Source organism: Magnolia sinica, chromosome 6 (genome assembly GCF_029962835.1).
Source record: "Magnolia sinica isolate HGM2019 chromosome 6, MsV1, whole genome shotgun sequence".
Lineage (NCBI taxonomy): Eukaryota > Viridiplantae > Streptophyta > Magnoliopsida > Magnoliales > Magnoliaceae > Magnolia > Magnolia sinica.
Window position 1 is genome coordinate 5,306,575 of NC_080578.1, and position 20,603 is coordinate 5,327,177.

At 40.8% G+C, this 20,603-nt stretch overlaps 2 protein-coding genes across 3 annotated transcripts; one reads left to right on the forward strand and one right to left on the reverse strand.

Moving 5' to 3' along the window:
* Positions 1-8,187: 8,187 nt before the first annotated feature.
* On the forward strand, positions 8,188-10,122 carry LOC131248035 (RING-H2 finger protein ATL52-like). Of its 2 annotated transcripts, none has more exons than XM_058248074.1 (2): positions 8,188-8,488; positions 8,680-10,122. In XM_058248074.1, exons 1-2 carry the CDS (start codon positions 8,435-8,437, stop codon positions 9,757-9,759), a joined length of 1,134 nt encoding a protein of 377 aa, XP_058104057.1. In that variant the 5' UTR covers positions 8,188-8,434; the 3' UTR covers positions 9,760-10,122. The 2 variants fall into 2 exon arrangements, with proteins under 2 accessions (XP_058104057.1, XP_058104058.1); XM_058248075.1 differs by having other exon boundaries at positions 8,189-8,488; positions 8,619-10,122.
* Positions 10,123-12,592: 2,470 nt separating this feature from the next.
* LOC131248037 (transcription factor bHLH71-like) lies at positions 12,593-18,227 on the reverse strand. The gene is made up of 3 exons (XM_058248076.1): positions 17,593-18,227; positions 16,348-16,779; positions 12,593-12,878 (listed from the first exon to the last, which is right to left on the reverse strand). Exons 1-3 carry the CDS (start codon positions 18,007-18,009, stop codon positions 12,783-12,785), a joined length of 945 nt encoding a protein of 314 aa, XP_058104059.1. The 5' UTR covers positions 18,010-18,227; the 3' UTR covers positions 12,593-12,782.
* Between the last annotated feature and the right edge of the window lie 2,376 nt (positions 18,228-20,603).

Below are 20,603 nucleotides of genomic sequence, written 5' to 3' on the forward strand. Positions count from 1 at the left end.
TATTAAATAGCCATAAATAAGTAAGTGGTCCCCGTTAATTTAATAATTAAATATCTGACTCGAGTTGATTCGAATCTTCGAGTGGTTGGACGTCGAGTCAAGTGAAGTAAGTCGGTAGCAAGGGAAAATAGTCACATACATTCAAATGCACGGTAATTACCGTACTTTTGAACTGTGTGGGGCCAATCGTGGTGTATGAGTGGAATCAAAACCGTCGGACGATCCCACATGTTCAACGTACATCCGAAGAATCGTTTCGATCAAAAACTTAAGCGAAACAATCAAAGATCAGAGCAAAATTATACCTAAAATCTTAGGTATTCACGTGGTGTGACACGCATTAGTTGTGTATTCACGTGGTGTAGCAGACATGAGTTTTAGAGTGCATGCGTTTTTCTCCGTTGCACCTGATGGATCCCACATTCCATCTAGATGTTTCTATGGTGAGCGTCATCTTACTTTTTTTTTTTTTTTAACACACGCACACACACCGCGCACACTCCGGTAGTTTCACCACCTATGGGTACTTGAACCCTTGACCGGAAGTTGAAACTCCTGAGAGTCTACCACCCGAGCAAGAGTAAGGACCCAGCGTCATCTTACCCTACCTAAATGTCCTGGTTGTTCCGTTTCGTGTGGCCCACCAAAGTTCTGAATGAGGAATATTTTTTGGACCTAGAGCTTGACATGAAAGGCGGCGAATTTACACCCGGATCCATAGTTCAGCTGGCAGACTGAGTGGAGATACGTCGTCTCAACACTTGGGCGTGTTTGGGCGGTGAGATTAGAAGGGATTAGGCCGGATGGGATTCAAAAAACATAATTATTACCCATGGCAGGAATTATCCTCTATTGCCATGGGATAAGATTAATGTCATGCTTTGTTGGTAATATGGTGGTACATTGAATGGATATAATCACCATCATTTGAAATTATTGAGAATAACACAAATGTTTTATATCTAAACCGTTCATTTGTTTTGTAACCTCATTTTATGGCATGGGCCTAAAAATGGTGTAGATCCAAAACTTATGTGGCCCCAAAGAAGTTTTCAACGGAAAATATTCAATCCCTGTTGCTTTCTATGGTGGGGTCCACTTGAGCTTTAGATTTACCTAATTTTTTGGGCCACGCTCTAAAATAATCTCAAAAAAGGGGTGGATGGTGTGGATATAGCCCACACATCATGGTGAGACCTACACAACTTGCTAACATTGAGTGAAATTGGCACGGGAGCCAATGCAATTCCATTTAATCTAATTCCAAGCTTTTCCATTCTTCGCAAACATGGAGTGGAATTGGCATAGGACCAGATGAATCCCATCCCACCTAATCCCTTCTAATCCCACTGCCCATACACCCCCTTGAGGTCTTCGTATCGATCCCTAAAAAAAAAAAAAAAAAACGGCGAATTTAATGGACGGTTGCATAGCTTGCAAACATGGAAGTGGATTGGCTGGTGTACCACCAGCTATATAGTTGATGTATTTACATCAACAAATTCGGTAAGTCCCATCATGAGTCCCATCATGAGATATTTGTTATATCCAAACTGTCCATCCATTTGCCGAGCTCGTTGTATGGCTTCATCCAAAAAATAAGACAGATCTAAATATAAAGTGGACCACACTGCAAAATGCAGTGGGAGATTGAACTTTTCCCATTGAAACTCTCATGGGGTCACAAAAGTTTCGGATCAATATGAAATAATTTGTTTTTCCTATTAATCCAGGTATTTGTGACCTTATGAACAGATTGGATGAAAAATAAACGTTATGGTGGGCCCTATGAATATTTTATAGTGAGAATCATTATCCCACTGCTATTTTTTGGATCGTCCATTTGAGCTTTGGATATGATTCATTTTTTGTATAATTCTCTAAAATGATCCCATAAAAAGTGTAAAGGGTGTGGATATAATAAATATGTCACTGTGAGACCATGTAACTTTGATCTCCTTTGTACTGTTCGTACAACTTGGAGCTCGAGGAGGAACAGTGCTTGTCCTCTCACAACACATATCTACACCAGCCAATCTAGTTCCCTTAATCGGTCCATGCAGGGGCTATGTGGGGCACAATGTGATGTATGGTTTTATCCATGCCGTCCATCCATTTCTCCATATCGTTTTAGGGTATAAGACCAAAAATAGGTAGAGCCAAACCTCAAGTAGACCACACAACAGGAAGTATGGTGATAATGACATCCACCGTTGATGTTAATTTTCCATCCAACCTGTTCATAAGGTCATATAGACCTAGATGATGGAAAATTATGAATACCATCTTGATCCAAAACTTATGTTAGTTCTTAAGAAGTTTGTAACGACAGATCTACTATTGGAAATTATATAGAATAAAATATTTCTGTAAAATATAGAAATCAAAAAATCAAGATGATCTAAACTAAGCACAGTTGCAAAAATATTGATTTTAAAATATATTTTAGTAAAATATAATATAATATAATATATATATATATATATATATATATATATATATATATATATGTATATATATTATAAAAATGTTTGAAAAAACACTTTTTTCATGGTTTTGAGAATAGTCCCACATTGGAAAAAGAAGAGAAGAAAAAGTGGTTTATATGAGAGTGGTGGAGTATTATAATACTTACCCACATGGTTCAAAGGAGAATACAACTTGCGTATTCTAGTGCGTACACCCGCAGGCACGGGCTCGGTGCGAGGGCGTAGGCATGTGAGGCAGTGTGGCTGTAGAGATGCTAGTAACGCACTTTGTACTTCGTAGCGAGATGTGTGCGAGTCACAGTGCGACTAAGTGGCTAAAGTACATGGATGGTTGGACGAAATCTAGAAGACTAAATAAGAGTCCCTTTGATTATATAGAGTAGAGGCTGGAAATATAACTGTTATACAAATGTGTAACAGCTATGGACTTGATTGCAGAAGTCATGCAGAGATTGTTGCATGGCTAGCCCAACAGCTAGAAAACGGCTAGCCAGCTCTCACAATAGTCAGCATGCAGCTGCTATAATGGGTCATGCACAACAATCAGAAATGGCCATAAAACAACTAGTTTCTCAACAGCTAAAAATTGCATTAATGAGATTTATATCCCTGGATCATAACCCCCAGCCACCATAGCTTATAAAAGGAGGGTCTGGATGGGTTTCCAATCAATCTCCCAACTCACTCTAGCAAACCCGTACGAACTAAGCCTAAGCCACTCTTCTCATATATGTCAATGATTCTAGCAATATAGCAAGGTTTGTCTGAACCATTGCTTGAAAGTTAGACCAGCGGTGTGGTCTAAGTAGCTGAAGATTAAGTAAAATAAAACCAGTGCAGTGGTTTAAGTTCCAAATATTCTTTTTCTATCTTTTCTTCTTGGATTTTTTTTTTTTAATGTATTTCTGCCAGACTGTGTAACAAAGTTCCTTTTGGTGGGCCTTCGTATTTGCTGAATGCAGACCTACACAAAGCTCGTCATATCCTAGAAGTGATTTGCCTGTAACCTATCAATATACTCAATTCACTTGAGTAGAGCCAAATAACGCTTTAAGGACAACATCCCAGACGTGCTTCAGCCTGTCCTTATTCAAGCTAATTTTTTATTTTCGATTTCCACATTATACAGAAATAATATTAATCTGTATAATTTCCAGCATTTACTAAAGCCTTAGATCTACCTTATTTTTGAATTCATAGCCTAAAATGATTTGTCAAAATGGATGGACAGTGTCGATAAAACCCGTGCATCACAATATTAGCTACTGACAGGTTGAGTAGCGAGGCTAGCCATTGAAGTGACGTCACCGAGTTATGTAAGCCCCAACATGATATATGTTTTGTATCCATGCCGTCCATCCATTTTGACAAATCATTTCAGGGCATGAGATAAAGAATGAGTTAGATCCAAAGCTGGAGTAGACCCGTCACAGAAAATCGTGGGCTGAGTGACACCCACCGTTGAAAACTTTTAAGGGCCACAAAAGTATTAAATCAAGCTGATATTTGTGTTTTCCTTTCTTTCATGCGTGTATTAACTTATAAACAGGTTGGATCTCAAATAAACATCATGATGGACCTTAGGAAGGTTTCAATGGTGGGCATCACTCTCCCCACTCTTTTTTGTGGTGGGGTCTACTCCAAATTTGTATTTGCCTTATTCTTTGTATTCTGATTTAAAATGATCTCTCCAAATGAATGGACAGTGTGGATACAACACATACATCATTAGTGGGGCACACATAACTTGGTGACGTCAGTTCAGTAGCTCGTCTCTCTACTCAACCTGTCGATAGCTAATCCGCGTCCCCCTCACAAGACCTTGCACGGACGGATTATCGTCCAGCGGAGGCAGGATGCAATCACCAATGCTTTTGGTACTACTTTGTAGATCCGGTTATTCAACCAGTTGGCGTGCATGTTCAGCAATCCAGACCATCTAAATATTAATGGCCCATTCATTAACAGGGAAAAAAGAAGAAGCATTGATTAGACAATCTTAACCGTTCGATGTTATCTGTTAAATTTGTACTTCTGACCATATTCTTTTTTAATCCATACCTTTGTTGGACGCCACTTGGACGGTTAGGACGTGGATCGATGTAATTTTTTGGCTATATTTCGCCTGAAATGTGGTCCTAGATATGGACGATCCAGTTATATGCCACGTGTATGGTCAATTTACTTCGCCGATGGATTTTAATTTCTTGAGGAAGGGCATGAAAAGAAGAGAACCATCTAGACCTCTTAGAGGGGTTTTGCTTTCACTTTCAACAGTTCCAAAAAAGCGATGTATGCGTAACATGTAATTCCCTTTGATGTTTTCCATGAAAGAAGACATTTTATTGAATAACTTCCTTGGATTTTCCAAAAAATACGAATTTACCAGCAAAGTACTTAGCTTCACTTACCAGACGTGTAAGGGCATTGTAGGGATTCCACAGAATCGAAGTTGGTGGACGACCAAGACCGCGTGAATATGGTTGGAAGGCGTGCATTGCAAAGAAGTAGCAGGGAAAATGAATTAAAGCAACGTTTCAAGAAGGAAAGAAAGAAATAGGAAGGAAAAAGGAAATGAAATCGTATGTTGACTTGATGTACAACACTTTTATTTTTTGGTTGTGTCACTTCATTGAAAAATCTGAGCCGTGAAAAGGATAGACCATACCATGATGATCAATTGGAACAAAAATCAATACAATCTAATTGTCAGGTGGATCCCACGTATGCATTGAATCAGGACATTGATTTTACTGGTGGAACTGCCAGATGAATGGACCATCCTGGTTTTCACCTAAGGTGATTTTCTTTATGGGGCCCACATTTTGCATGGCTCGGATGCTTTACGCGTGTGCTACGCCTTCAGAAAATAAAACCGTTGTATGTTAACATGCAACTTTGTATATGATCATTTCTCGGGGGAAAAAAAGAGAGGAGGTATTTAATACTCTAGCAGAGCGTGATGCTCGTGCACACATAAGTTGTAGCATGCACGAATCTCGAATCAAAACCGTCCAAATATTGGTGACCCACTTTAGATGCGGATAGACCTAAATTTTTGTTGATTATATTATCAAAGGTTCAAATCAATGGACAATTGTATGTTGAAGTTTGGACCATTGAATGATTTCCATCTTTACCGCCCTTTAAATGTCTCCTGACTAGTCAGTTAGGGTCATTCATTCAGTAGATTTTTGAGTTATGACCCACCTATAGTGGGCCCCATGATCTGGAAAATACAACATAAGGTACACGTGCTACGCGTGTACAAACTTTGTGTATGCCTGTCGAGCTACAGAGAGAAAAATAAGGCCGATTGTATGTGACAATTCAAAGAAGGCTCGCTCCCAGTGGCTCGCCCAAGCTACTCCCTCCTGGGCACTGCCACGAGATAATCCAAACCGTTTATCAAGAAAGTCCCATGATAGATGAACCTCATGAAAAAGAGTTCCTCATCAGAATCAAACCATCCATACAATTTGAACAAGAAAGAGTGTCCGGCAAAGCAGATTTAACGTACATTAGTATACATGAAGAGGATCTTTGGCCAATGAAAATTTTCCAATGGTATTATGCCCGAACTTCTAGATGAACGGTTTAGATCATCACGTGGTGTGACAAAAAGAGCGAGCAGCTTGGGCGTGCCTCCATCTGGCGAGCTCCCCAAGCCAAGCCCATCTCTGGTACGTATGAAGGTGGTTGGGCGGTGGAAGGTTGAGAGGTTGGGTGGTCCAATCGCTTCAAACGCTCATTAATCAAGAAAGCTACTCCTCCGACTTTTAATAAAATCTTACTAAATCAAGGCAATCCGTCATTAATGTATTTTTACTCAGCCATCATTATCATCTTTATCATCATCCAACCCTTGTCCCGCGTAAGTGGACTTGGCTATACTTTTTATTTGGTTCTGCCCATCCATCCTACCATAAACCATATCACTATTTAAACCCAAGTAGTCCATCGCATAGCGTAGCACATGGCACCAATCTGGTTAATGTGTGCAACTGGAAAAGCTTTGTGGGCCCCACCATGATGCATGTGTTTTATGCATGACGTCCATCCATTTTACCAACTCATTTTAGGACATGAGCCTCAAAAATAGGATAGGTCCAAATCCTAAGTAGACCACAACATGGGAAATAATGGTGATTGAATGCTCACTACTAAAAACTTCCCGAGGGCTATAAAAGTTTAGGATCAAGCTAATTTTATGTATTTTCCCTTTATCTAAGTATGTGACCTAATCAATAATTGGATGGTAAATAAACATGATAGTGGGCCTTATCAAGTTTTTAATGGTTCAAACGCGTACATTTGAAATTCGGATCATGCCCCATAATGAATTGACAAAATAGATGGACAGGCAGGATAAAACACATACATCATGGTGAGTTTACAGGCCTTTTCTAATAGCAGAAAGTACTGGTGATGTAGTCATGAGATCCTTTCTTGTTAACGCCACCCAAATCCTCCCGGACACTTCCATGGATTGTTGACTTGTCCCAATCAACTTAGACTCATTTGTATTAATACACTTGAGGTCTTGGTATCGATCCCTAGTAGGGGTGGCTAACATGGAGTGTGTGTACTGACATAGGTATGTACTAACAAGCTAACCCAAAAAAAAAAGGAAGGTCTGAACCATTAGTCACCTCCAAATTCATTATTGATTTAGGTAAGTTGGGCTGATGTACCCCAACTCAAATCCAAACAAGCTAGGAGCTGAGTGGGTAGAAAATTCCTATATTACATTCCTTTTGTCATTTTAGAACCTTTTAACTTGAACCGACTTAATACTCCAACCTGATATAGTTTTTTTTAATCTCACTTGTACATTACTAAACTATTTGAGTCTACTTTCTTTTACTCTCGTGTTACTCCTGAGCTCGTTGAATGCACCGGTAATCAATTATCTCCAATCTTCTATTTTTATCTAAATGATTTTGGCTGTCCATTAATCAGATGGTTAAGATTGCCTCATCTATTTGATTATCTAGGCAGGTTATCAAAAGTTGGCAAATGAATTGGCTATCTAGATTGACTGCCCACTCGTGGGGATTGTCCAATGATCGGAACTGTCCATGTTGTAGACTCTACGCTATAGGAGCCACTTCAAAAAGCTTATGCTAAACGGATAACTGTGACCATCGCTATCTGTAGTCTGGTATAGAACAATGAAGAAAAAAAAATGTGAACACTTGTGCAGTCAGAAATTAGACATATTCCAATAAAAATAACTCAATCTACACTGTTAAAATAGTTAAAACACTTTAGATAGGTCATAACCCAAAATTTTAAAGTGACTGAACCATCAGAAGTTTCTACTCATGCACATATTTATCATGAATTCAAACCGATAACTACTTTCAGATTTACCGTTGGTTAAACATACACCAATCAATGAGTTAGGAACTAGATTCATTCTCCACTGTGGTCTGTGACCCATCTAAAGTAAGACCCTCGATTTGAACAGTTAATTCAAATCACATGTGAGTAACATATGAAAATTCCGAACAATGGAGCATGAATAATCCCACCCTACTAGAGTATCAAAGTTCTTCTCCATTAAAAAACAGCAACTAAGCATCAGTAATAAACAAAACTCCACCGATTACTTTAATTTAACCCAAACGTCAGCTCCTATTGTCAACAAATCATCAACAAATGAAAGAGAAATAATACAAATAAAAGAAAATTAAAAGAAAACCCAAAACTCTTCTCTTGCTTTGCTTTTCATCAAAGTGCTTTCTGTCTTCCTCATTCATCTCATGCACATTCCCCACTTCAAACCAACCTCAAAGAAAGAACTCTTACCCCTCACACACACATCTCATGTTTCTCCCCTGCTTTGCATCTCACACTTCCCAAAAATGAAAACATGAAAAAATGACAATTAATTCCATGTGCCTAATCATGTGTTAAAAGACCCAAAACTTAGAGAATCTATGCAGAAATTCAGGAGTCAAGCATCCGGCATCGAATCCCAATACATGTTTCAGGTACAATTTACTCCATCCATTCTTTAGATGCCCGACAAAGATTACATTCATCTAATTATATTCTACATGTTCGACGGGTCATTTACTTAATTTCTATGAAGTTGTTCACTTGAAGATTATGTTATATCAGAAGCGGGATTAGTCCTGAACGACGGTTTTGATTGGCCATGGCTTCCTTTGATAACCGACAGACATGGGTACCTTATGAAATTAACAAGGACTGCTCGCAAGGCTTTTGTACTCCATATTGCCCCCAATGGTGCTACATCGTCTTCCCTCCTCCCCCGCCATTTGGATTCCCGAGCGAAGAAGATTCCCATGCAAATTTCTCTCCTCTCGTGATCGCCATCATCGGAATTTTGGCAAGTGCCTTCCTTCTCATCATCTACTATACGCTCATTTCCAAGTATTGCGTGAATTTCGACTGGCTGAGGAGGAGATCGCAAAGCAACCCAGTTGAAGAATTCGATGAGATTGAAAACCCTCCACAGCACTACGAGCCGTGGCATATCATGACGGTTGGCCTAGAAGAGACCATTATCAAGTCCATCACCATTTGTAAATACAAGAAGGGAGATGGGTTGATTGAGGGGACAGATTGTTCGGTGTGTCTGAACGAGTTTCAAGAAGACGAGCGGCTGAAGCTTCTACCCAAGTGTAGCCATGCTTTCCACCTCCACTGCATCGATACATGGTTGAAATCTCACTCGAATTGCCCTCTGTGTCGTGCGAGTATTGTCTCTACCAGTCCTCCGCCGCCTCAATTTCCACCGCCGGTGCCAGAAAGCCTTCCCGATAATGGGCCTCTGACAGAAAGCCGGCACAGCAATGACATGGTTGTGGCTGTCGAAGATTTACATAGGGGTGGAGAAGAGCTTAGCTTGTCAGAAGGTGCAATCTCAAAGACCCCTCTCCGAGCTCTCAGCGATTTGGGATGCTTGGAAAAGAGAGACGCCATAATTGAGATTGGAGATGAGGAAATTCTACAGATTAGGAGATCATTTTCAATGGACTCACTGAATCAAGGTCACGTTTCCATCGGTGACCTGTTACGCACAAACGCGGAGGACGGTTTTCAGGCAAAGGATCCGCCATTTCCCGCTCATCTCCGACAGTTGAAACGGTTATGGGGAGAACACATCAAGTTTAATTATAGAAGAAGGGTGTTGCATTCAGTCATGACTCCCCTTGCAATGAAAAGATCCTACTCAAGTGGGAGGCTTTTGTTCAATTGGCATGGAAGAGGAAGGGTTGCAGCCATTCCCATATGAAGCTGATCTTAACAAAATAACAGTCCTTCTGTAAGTAGAAGTGTAATCAAGAGAGCTTGTGATATTCAAATGGGAGAGAGATACTGAATCAGTGGGACTTGTGTTCTTATATAATGGCTTTTGGAGTGAGGAAATTCTCTTCTACAATGCAAGGTAAGGGCTCCCTCCGATCTCTTTTAATTTTGGTCTCTTTGGCATGGCTTTTGTGATTGCATGGTATTTGAATTCTTGGGCTTCAATGAGTTTTACTTCTCTTTCTCTTTGCACATTTTTTTGGAATGCAAACTAGTAAATTCACGGTTTGGATGATCATGAAGCCATTTTTACTAGATGTGTAGACGCGTTTCTTAATTGTCAGTGTCCTCTCTCTCTCTCTCTCTCTCTCTCTCTCTCTCTCTCTCTCTCTCTCTTTATATATATATATATATATATATATATATATATATATATATGAGGCACCGTTTGAGTGTACCGTGAAATTGTGTTTGGTGAGCTTACAGCTCCACCCAAGTGTATTAGGCAGGATGGCCCTTTGTCTCCTAACTAATTGGGGTAAGCTACATGGATCCTCTTTAGGCTACACCGATCCACAAGCAGGGAAATCCCAATTTATTCCATCCTAATTGGTCAATGTCATCACTAATGTTACTATATTAAATGCAGTGTGCCATGATATGACCCAATTAGATTGCAACAAGCAGAGGCTCAGGATGCTATATTGTCTGCTGCCAACCTGGGCCAACCCTCCTTTATCCAGGCATGATACATGCAATGAGCACAAAACTCCTATAGTTGCTGTGTAGTTATCTATTACATGGTTTCAGTACAACAAATCTACTACGCTAAGCATCCCATCAATAGCAAGGAAAATGGACAGTTAACATTGAGTGAAGGAACTACGTCAGTTCAATCCTCGCTTTGAAACATTTATTTGATAGACTCCACTTTGTAATATTTATGAATCCAAGGGAGCATTTTAGTCTGATTATTCTAAATAAGTGATCGATCTCAGGGTCAGTTGGTAGACTCAGAAGAGTTTCAGAAGAGGTGATGGGTTTGAGTACTTAATGCAGTGCAATCCCACTATGATACGAGTACATGGGTGTCTGTGGGGGTGTCAGTGCGTTTGTAAAAAGTTAAAAAATAAAATAAAAAAGTGATCCTCCCCGAAGTCTTTTAAAAGTTTTTTTTTTTTTTCTGGACGTTGCTAACATGTAATATTTAAAATATTTAGGATTTATTCTTATATAAAATACAGATTCGGTCAGCTAACTTAGCGTGCTGGTAAAGCACGCTTTCCTGCATGTAATTACTTTGTCACGAATCATTAATCAAGTTGAGCACTGAGTCGGAATCGAGTCAACCCAGGGACCGAGTTTCCAAGCGACTTGTCTTGTGTTGTGCATGTGTGACATTTACAGTTTAGGTTAACGACAGTCATAGGTTGTGTCTGTGCACCATTTATTTATTTATTATTATTATTTAAAAATATTCCATCCAATCCATTCATTAGGTGAGCCTATCGAGGGTGAACATCCACTTGAAAACTCATTCTAATCCAATATTCAAGCGGGCTGCAACATGTGAACTTAGAGGTTTTAGGTGTGATTTTGGTTAGATGTGGTGTGGCCCACTTGAGTTTTGTATCTGGCTGATGTTTGGAAAGCAGCGTAAACATGAGAAATATCGCCTGGTTAGCGGAGTGATGTCATAAAAAAACAAAGTGGTCCCCAGGGAACAAGTGTTGCAGAGGATTCCGGTCTCATAAGCCGATTCCAAACACAAACACCCTACAAACTTGGTATACCCATGAGAAATGCGGGCTGCTCATCAGGCAGGTCCTATGTAGGTGGGCCATTTAAAATATTAATTTTGCCCGTCCCAGGCTTGGCTCTTTTGCCAGCCATAACCGCCAATGTTCCATATTCAATGCAGTGTCTGGAGTTTGGACTAGCAACCTTTTCCATAGGCCGTTGAAGCGTACCTCTGCGCCAGGTGCCTTGTGGACCTACAGTCACATGGGTGGAACTTCCGTGAGATCCACCCCATCCATCAGGTAGGCCACTTCATGTTTGCATGAGAACCAAAAAATCATGACCATCCACAGGTCGGGTAGGCTGCCTCATGTTCACATTGGAATCCAAACATCATTACCATCCACAGCTCAGGTAGGCTATACCCGAGGAAGAAATTGGGATGGGACAGCCACTGTTAGTTTTGAGTTGGGCTAACACTGGTTTTTGTATTGTCATCTAATCCATTCATCTGATGTGCCTGATCAGGATGAGAAAATTACCTAAAAATCACAATATTCCAAAAGTCAAACAGGTCATACCACATGAATTAGAGGTTTGTATGGTGGCCCACCTGAGCGTTGAATCGGAGTAATTTTTGGGATCAAGCCAAGGAGTGATGTATATGATATAAGCATTAAATTCATGCACATTATAAGTTACCTGTTCCATGAGGGGTCTCTGTATTTGGACATGTGATACGTCAGCGTTAGCTTCCTTTTTTTTTAAGCCTGCTTGCTATTGCAAGCAAAGGTTATAAAGGACCCCGATCGAGTCACGACTGTGCTCGAGATTCGACGAGTGGGTCTGAGTCACGGAGACATAAATCAATCAGTGCAATCCTTTCAAATATGTGGTTTGATCAGATGAGTGATTAATGTCCATCGATCAGGCGGTTAGGACCATCTGATCGGTGTGTTGGCCTCTGCATTACATTTGATCTGCAGTAGGGACGCAATTCAGATGGTTGGATTCAGGCGCATATATACCAAGTGATCGGTGGGGTCCACACATACGATCCACCAAAATTTGGTAGAATATCATGTAAGTCCTCTTCAAGCATTTCACGACTATCCAACAAAAATCCGTTAAAACTTAGTAAGCAATATAGAGCTGTACAAAGTTAGCAAAAATCAAAGGTAGAATCCCTGTCCAAAGCCTCATAGTCTCGGGGGCAATTTGATAGTTCTTGGCAAGTCCCGTGGGCATTCTTGTCAATACCTCTTCTTCTCAGCATACAGTGTCTTCCTCTTCTACTATTGTGAGCATGTGGTGAACTGCACCCGCTATGTCATCTACCGATTTCAGGTGGCACCCTTCCTCCACCTGCAATGGGAATGTTTCAAATTCAAAACAAGATAAGTAGAGAATCGGAGCTTAAAAGCCAGTGGCCTGAGTTCCCAGAGCCCGTCAAGAACAAACCAGCTTTGGGCTGTGCCTTTATGTTTCGCTGGCCCGGCCCATTAAAGCATAGGTGTGTGGCTTGCCGGCTCCACACGCACCCCTCCCCGCATGCACGTTTACTTGCAACACTCGTGCCAACCTGGCAAGTGTGTCGACTGACTTGTGCATAAGGTGGCCCCCACCATGAAGATAACCGTAGACAAGGATCGGGGCGGTCTGTTCATCAGGAGGGTGACACGTGTATGTTGATCCGGACTGTTCGGCAAGTACTGCCTCTTCTTTTGATATATCGGATAGCACACCTGATGAGTGACAAGCCTGATTTTTGTGAATCGTGGCATGGTGGGCAAACCTTAAGCACTGGTCAGATGTCCCACACACTTTCCACCTTCACACATGTGCTACGTGTAAGGTTGTGGATGGGGCCAGCAAAGCAGCCAGTGGCCCAGGAGCGGAATCCTCTATACAACACCTGTTTTACGCAGGTCGTACAACAATCAAGATCTTTGGGACCACATGTTGATCTCATTGCTAGGCCCAGGAACAAAAATCATCTGAGAACACCAGGGACCATGGAGATGGGACGCCAACCATAGGTTTGCGTGTGGGCCACTATGGTGTGTATCTTTCATCTACCCCGTTCATCAGATTTGACTCACAACGATGAAGTGAATTTATAAAAATTAGTCTGATCCGCAAATCAAGTGGGCCCACAGCTTGAACTTAGAGTCTTTAAGAGCAAGTTTACACTGTTCCCATTGATGAAGGCTTATTGGTTTTATCAAGATGATATTTTGTATGTACCGTTAACATAATGGTTCTCACCTGAGGACAGATGGATTTCACATCCACTCCCAATTTCCCATTTATTACTACAGAGAGGACACTGGAAAAATTATCAAAACAACCTTCAAGTACACGACTTGTACTATCTTGCAGAGCATTGTGAATCAGATGGTATCAATGTACATCCATCCAGGCTGTCCGCATCATGGCCCCCACAATGGATGAACCGTGACTCATGTGTGCAATAATCAGATGCTCTTGGCTTATCCTGACGTCGGATTGTTGAGCATTTTACTTTTGAATTTGGACCGTGTAATAGTACATTGTTTTTATTTTTTATTCTTACAGTAGCTTATGCCCATTAAAAGACCACTAACAGTCCATTATGGGGCCTTCAAGACGGATCCTCCCATGTAGGCAGTTTGGATTTAAGCTACATGCCAAGTGTATGTGGCTGGGAGGAAGCCCTCTCAAAAAAAGAAAAGCAAGTTTTAAAACTACTACATTGGAACGGGTCTCGGATTGTACTGTAGCACATTGCACCGATGTCGGTGCTGTACGGTGGAGGGGGCGCCCCATGATGTACGCGTTATGTCCATGTCCACACGGTCCATCCATTTTGCCCTTGGCATTTTAGGGCATAAGCCTAAAAATTAGGCAGATTCAAATCTCAAATGGGTCACACCAACGTCATTAAAAACTTTCTAGGACCAACTTTAATTTTTATTTGCACATCTAACATATTTATTAGGTCACATAGATTTAGATAAGAGTATGTTTAGGTTAGTGATTCCAACAATAATATATTATAAACTGTGGTGAAAAAGTAAAGATTATTATTACCTTGGTAGTCCTAAGGAAAACAAATGAGGAAGGTATGCATTACTAGTTTGGTATCTTCCTTCAGTTTTCACATGTAAGGTAATTTTGCTAACTTACATTCAAATGTAATTTCGTTAATTTATTATATCCACAACTTTCATCCATTTTACCAAATCATCTTAAGGTGTGTCCCGAAAAATGAGCTTGATCCAACACCTCTATGACCACAAGAAGTTTCTAACGGTAGGCATTAAATCCCCTTGCTAGCTATGGTGTATCCATGTATTCTTTAGACCTGTCTCATTAAATGATCATACAAAATGGATGAACTGTGTGGATATAACGTATACATTATGATGGGCCATACATCAAGACACTTTTGGCCCATCTGTATCGAAGGGTGATTCCAAAGGATTATCAATTTGATAGTAAACGATATCCAATCAAAAAAGAAAAAAGTAATGATGTGAGATTTATACTGTATTACTATGACAATCGATTATACAAACCGCCCCTAACAGTAAAAATACACATTTCAACTTGATTCAGAACTTTTGTAGACCTCAAAGAGTTTTTAATGGTGGATGTTCAATCATTCCTATGGTGTGGTCCACTCGAGATTTGGATGGTCTCGTTTGTTAACAGGTCGGATGTGCAAATAAACGTTACAGTCGGCCCTAGCAAGTTTTTAATGATGTGTGTTCAATCACCACTGTTTCCTGTGGTGTGGTTCATCTTAGATTTGGATCTACCTAATTTATGGGATCATTCCCTACGATGAGGGGGCAAAATGGATGGGCAGGGCAGATAAAACACATACATCATGGTGGGGCCCACAGTGGTTTTCCAGTACCAAACAGCACGGACTTGGGTGCTGTGTGCTACAGTGCGCAGTCCGAGTCCGAAATCTGCTAAACAGATGACTACAGTCCGAGTCCGAGTCCGAAAGCAACGCATCGAGAGACTTGTCACCACGTTGTCCCAGGAGTACCTTTCGGTAGTACACGAGACCACCTACCATTGTACTCCTCCACACCACCACACATGGGCCCACCTTCGCGATCGTAACCACTCATCTGGTGGGAAACGGATTAGCTACTCCCCCTGCCACCAGCCCCGTGGCTGGTGGTCGGTGCTATGCGGGCCCCACCATGATGTATGTGTTTCATCCATTTTTGCTGATCATTTGAGAGGGATATAAATCTCAGGTGGATCACACAACAGGACAACAATATTGATTGGATATCCACCATTAAAATCCTCCTAAGGCCTACTGTATTATTTATTTGACATCCAATCTGTTGATTAGGTCATACAGGCCCGGATGAAGGGAAAAAACAAATATCAGCTTGATCCAAAACTTTTATAGCCTCCAAAAGGTTTTTAATGGTCGACTCTCATTCAACACTGTTTCCTGTAATGTGGTCAACTTGAGATTGTTATATATCGGTTTTTTGGTCTCATACCATAAAATGATCTTTAAAAATAGATGGACGGCATGGATGAAACACATACATCATAATGAGCCCCACAGAGCACAGACCATCAGCCATTGGCTAGTGGCGGGGGGAGTAGCCAATCCGTTTCCCATCTGGTGGGTCTCACCGTGGAGGGCCCACAGTCAGCATGACAACTTCACAGTCGCGTAGTGTTCCTCAGATGAACGGTTCCAATCATCGAGTATGGGTCCCCATGTATGGTGGAACCGTGGAAGGTAATCCCTCTCTCTTCAACTTAATTATCAAGAATTAAGCAAACGAATCCATAATTCAAGAAGGCCTACCTTTGCACTGATTGAGTAGAAGATGAACGGATCTACGGTGGTGACATTAAGGTGAAGGATGGTAAGATGGAGGGCTTGAAATCCAATGATAATCTTCGTAAACTGTTTGGGCCTCCTCTTAGAAAGGATTCTAAGATTTGCACAGGCGTTGATCATCGTGACCTCTATATCGGCCACAGCGGATCCATTCTCTAATTGTTGATCACCAGGGAGTTGAGACCGTGAGTACTGAGGGTATTTAGAGAATTCCTCAAATGGAGGCTTAGGATGATAATCGTTGTTGCTGTCGCTGTCATTGTTGTTGTTGTGTGATACTTCTTTCCGGCCTCTTTGTCGTTGTAGTATTCGTTTTTGAGCTTCGAGTGATTGGAGGAGTTGCTCGAGTTCCTTCACAAAATTGATGGCACCTCCAACAATGGAAGCTTGGTCGCCCTGCAATGATGTAATAATAAATAACAAAGAAGAAAAGAAAATATGTTATCCGTATAATTTTTATAACGGTAGTTTTTTTAGCATGAGCTGGAAAATCATTGAAGAGAGAGAGAAAGGCGAAAACCTATCAAAAGATTCCATTTTTTGGTGTACTGTTTTACCTGTGTTATTGTACTATATATGCTCATGGAGCTCGCTTTATAGTTTAAAATGAAAAATGTATAATTTATACTTGTATAGAAAATCATTTAAAACTTAATTAGCTCTAACAATAATTAAAATGTTTTTTTTTTTTTCTAGCATTCAAATCCTTCTAAAATAGGATCTTTTGAGCATTTTGGGAGTATTTGAAACGGAAGAATTACAGGTTCCTTGGCCTCAACAAATTTATATGGCTTTTTTTTTTTTCTATAGTGTACAATCCTGCAAGTGTGCAATCAATAATTAGTAATCCAAACTTGTAAACCATTGATCTTGATGGGCTTTGCTGTGGATGGAGAACTACTCATATTCGAAGATACTGACTGTTTATATCTTTGCCCTGTCATCCATTGAATATGGACCATTTGTATGCATTTTATGTAGGTATCCATTTGTTGACAACTGATCATTGTGTTACGACTAGGCATTCCCATCTATGCCGGGCCAATCAGATCAAAGATCTAGATTACTGAACCATGAGACCCAAGTGTATAGAATCGTACATATGAGAAGCCTATTGAAAATATGTATTATCTTTGTAATTCACTCTAAGAAATTGGAAAAAGAAGGAGGAGGAGAAAAAAAAAGGGACAATAACATAAGGTGGCTAACCCTCTGTAGATAATAATCCGGCATCATGGACCGCAACACGGCAAGGTGCTCGTTCATCAGTTTCCGGCGGTTCCGCTCAATGAAAATGTGTGCCATCCTTTGTGTCTCTGCTTCTTCCTTGTCCTTACAAATCTTCGGCCTTCTTCTCCTCTTCTTTGTTCCCTGCACAGACATATTCGGCCTCCCATCCATCGATTCAGATGATCCTAAATGCACCGACATGATTGAATTAGAATGACCCAAGTAACCGTGAAAATCCGACCAGCCCAAACCGTCGAGATGCGGGTGATGGGTCCCATCGCTGACGTTGTTCTCGATCAAGAAGCTTCCATGGCCCTGATGATGGTAGTAATGTTCACTGGACGGTATTGCATTATGGACTATGAAGCCGGGGAGGTTGGTAGAAGCAAGTGCCATGCTGCAAATCTATGTTTAAATGCAACTTCTCTTACACTTATATGTTGCCTCCATGACCCGGACAAGGCTGCCGTGATTGTTCACAACCATTTTCAAATGGTGGTGATTCATCTACACTGCCCGTTGTCATACATCAACAGCAATCTGGACCATATAAATCATGGGGCACATTGAGATAGATAAGTCAAATTAGACATGGCTTGAATGGATCCCTGACTGTGGGGCCCACCATGATGTATGTTCCTTACAACCATACGGTCCATCCATTTTGATAGCTCGTTTTAAAGCATGATTCCAAAAATGAAGCAGATCCGAATATCTGGTGGACCACACCACAAGAAACAGTGGTCATTTAAAAAATTCTTGGTGGCCACTGGAATGCATATTTTCCATCTAACCTATTGGTAAGGTCACAAAAACCTGGATGAAAGGGATTGCACTTGATCCAAAATGACCCACAAAGTTTTTAATGGTTAATCACCACTGTTTCCTGTAGTGTGGTCCACTGTGATTTGAATCTGCTTCATTTTTTGGTTCACACTAAAAATTTGAGCTGTCAAAACCGATGGGCGGCATGGATGTAAGGCATATACATCAAGGCAGGCCCCACAATCAGGGATCCACCGAAGCTGCGTCTTGTAAAATTTAAAAACCTTTTTCTAATTTATTTTTTTAATTTTTATTTTATTTTTTGAAAACTCCATTCATCCTGATGCAGATGGATGGCAGGCCGTCCTATATTTCTTGATTTTAATGGGATTCCTTATAAGTTATTGATGGGCATCACATGGATGATTGAAAATCTGTCATTGGTTTTGGATTCAGTGGGCGGGAGAAGTTAGATGATTAAGATTGTATGGCCAATGTTATTTCCCACCATTCTGATGGTCAGGATTCCCGTACATGAGCGCCACATGCAATAAGTCATCATCTTTTTGAAAATGGTGATGAACTATTACTGAAATCTGGTTCCCCCATTACCTGAAACTTCCAAACGGTAAGACAAAAGTTCATTAATAACAAACCGCAGCTTTCCATGGTCTACAACCCTAGATAAAAGCTTACTGATAGAGAGCTCATGTGATATAACTCAGGACCATACAGAATTGTACTCCTGATGATCTGCGCCACAAACATAAGCAATCACGACCTGTCACATTTCAATGTCCATGACCATTCAATAAATGGACCTTTTCCTGATCAACGTGAACTGTTGCCTTTTGTTTTTTGTTTTGTTTTTTGGAAGGTCATGATCAATTGGGTGGGGTGATTGTTGGCTAATGGGGTGTCCATGATGGAGGCCCACCTTATGAACAGTTCCCATCACCGTCCACGTGTCCCAACATCCCATGGAGCACAATTCTGGGTGCTCACGAGGCCTATGCTGCCAGTACTCGAAGCGGTGAAAAGGGCTGCACGTGAGGAAGTCAGCAAAAGGCTAATGTATGTCTGCTAAAAAAAGTGAGGAAAAAGATGGCCCAGCTCCTCTCCTTGGTTTTTCCCGCTTCACCGCTCCTGTGAAACACTGTCATAATCTATAGATGGAGGAGGGTCCCAAATCCACATAGACGCATGCATAAAAACAAGAAAACCAAGCTGGTAAAAAAGTATCTCTGACGTCAAGATAGGACCAGCTTCAGTAAGAGATGGGTGGCCCACTTCCCTTGATTCTCAAAACGTGTGATTGCAAATGCCATCTATTCCCTAGATTGACAGTATCGTATGAGGCCGATTCCTCTGCAAGTGCTGAACGTAGGGCCCACCCAAGTGTGTGTATGGCATCCAACTTGTCCACCACCTTCATCCCATAATCAAAGTTAATTAGATACCATGAATATCAGGCTAATCCAACTATCATGTCACCACCTTATGAATTTGGAAGTATTTGGATGGTTGTTACTTGTTTTCTATAACCTCGCAACCTGGTGACTATATAGGCTTGTTGATGAGAGCACGGGATAAATTTAGAGGTTTTTAAATGGCTATTCATTGTTCACTATGATGGGGCCCACTGTGTTGTGTATATGCTATCTAACCTGTGCATTACATGAGCCCCACACTATGCATTACATGAGCCCCACACTATGGGACATCCAAAAATCAGGCCTCTGTAATCATTAGGGGCGCACACCATGGGAGAACAGTAAACAACTGTCCAAAATCCTCCAAATTGATCACTTGCACTTGTGATGCTTGGATTGTCCTGATTTTTGTAGCGTACAACTTTCATGATGGGCCAATCCCATTGGGAGGGTTGAATGCAATAAGTAAATTGCACTACTCCCACGGCTATCTACCAAAAAAGCTTATTCTACAATGACGTGCACATGAGCTAGACTTCTGCTACATTTCTGCATCTGTTACATTGTGCCAATCTTAAGGGCCAGTCATGGAGAATATGTACAAGAGATGAGAAACAATGCTAGAGAGAGATGTTGCTTGGGTGTCTAAACCCCTATATATTATTGAAATAATGGATAGAAGCCCTATATGGGCCTCTTTTTTTTAAAAAAAAAATTATTTTTATTTTTATTTTTTTAAATAAAGCCCTATATGGGCCTTATTAGATGAGCCTGGCCTCATATATAGGTCTA

Excerpts from the sequence above, each read along its gene's own strand:
- LOC131248035 (XM_058248074.1), top strand. The coding sequence starts at position 8,435 with ATGCAGAAATTCAGGAGTCAAGCATCCGGCATCGAATCCCAATACATG. Across the intron at positions 8,489-8,679 it reads AATCCCAATACATGTTTCAG|ACATGGGTACCTTATGAAAT; the intron begins GTACAATTTACT and ends GATAACCGACAG.
- LOC131248037 (XM_058248076.1), bottom strand. The coding sequence starts at position 18,009 with ATGGCACTTGCTTCTACCAACCTCCCCGGCTTCATAGTCCATAATGCA. Across the intron at positions 16,780-17,592 it reads CGGATTATTATCTACAGAGG|GGCGACCAAGCTTCCATTGT; the intron begins GTTAGCCACCTT and ends ACATCATTGCAG. Across the intron at positions 12,879-16,347 it reads TCTACTCAATCAGTGCAAAG|GTGGAGGAAGGGTGCCACCT; the intron begins GTAGGCCTTCTT and ends TTCCCATTGCAG.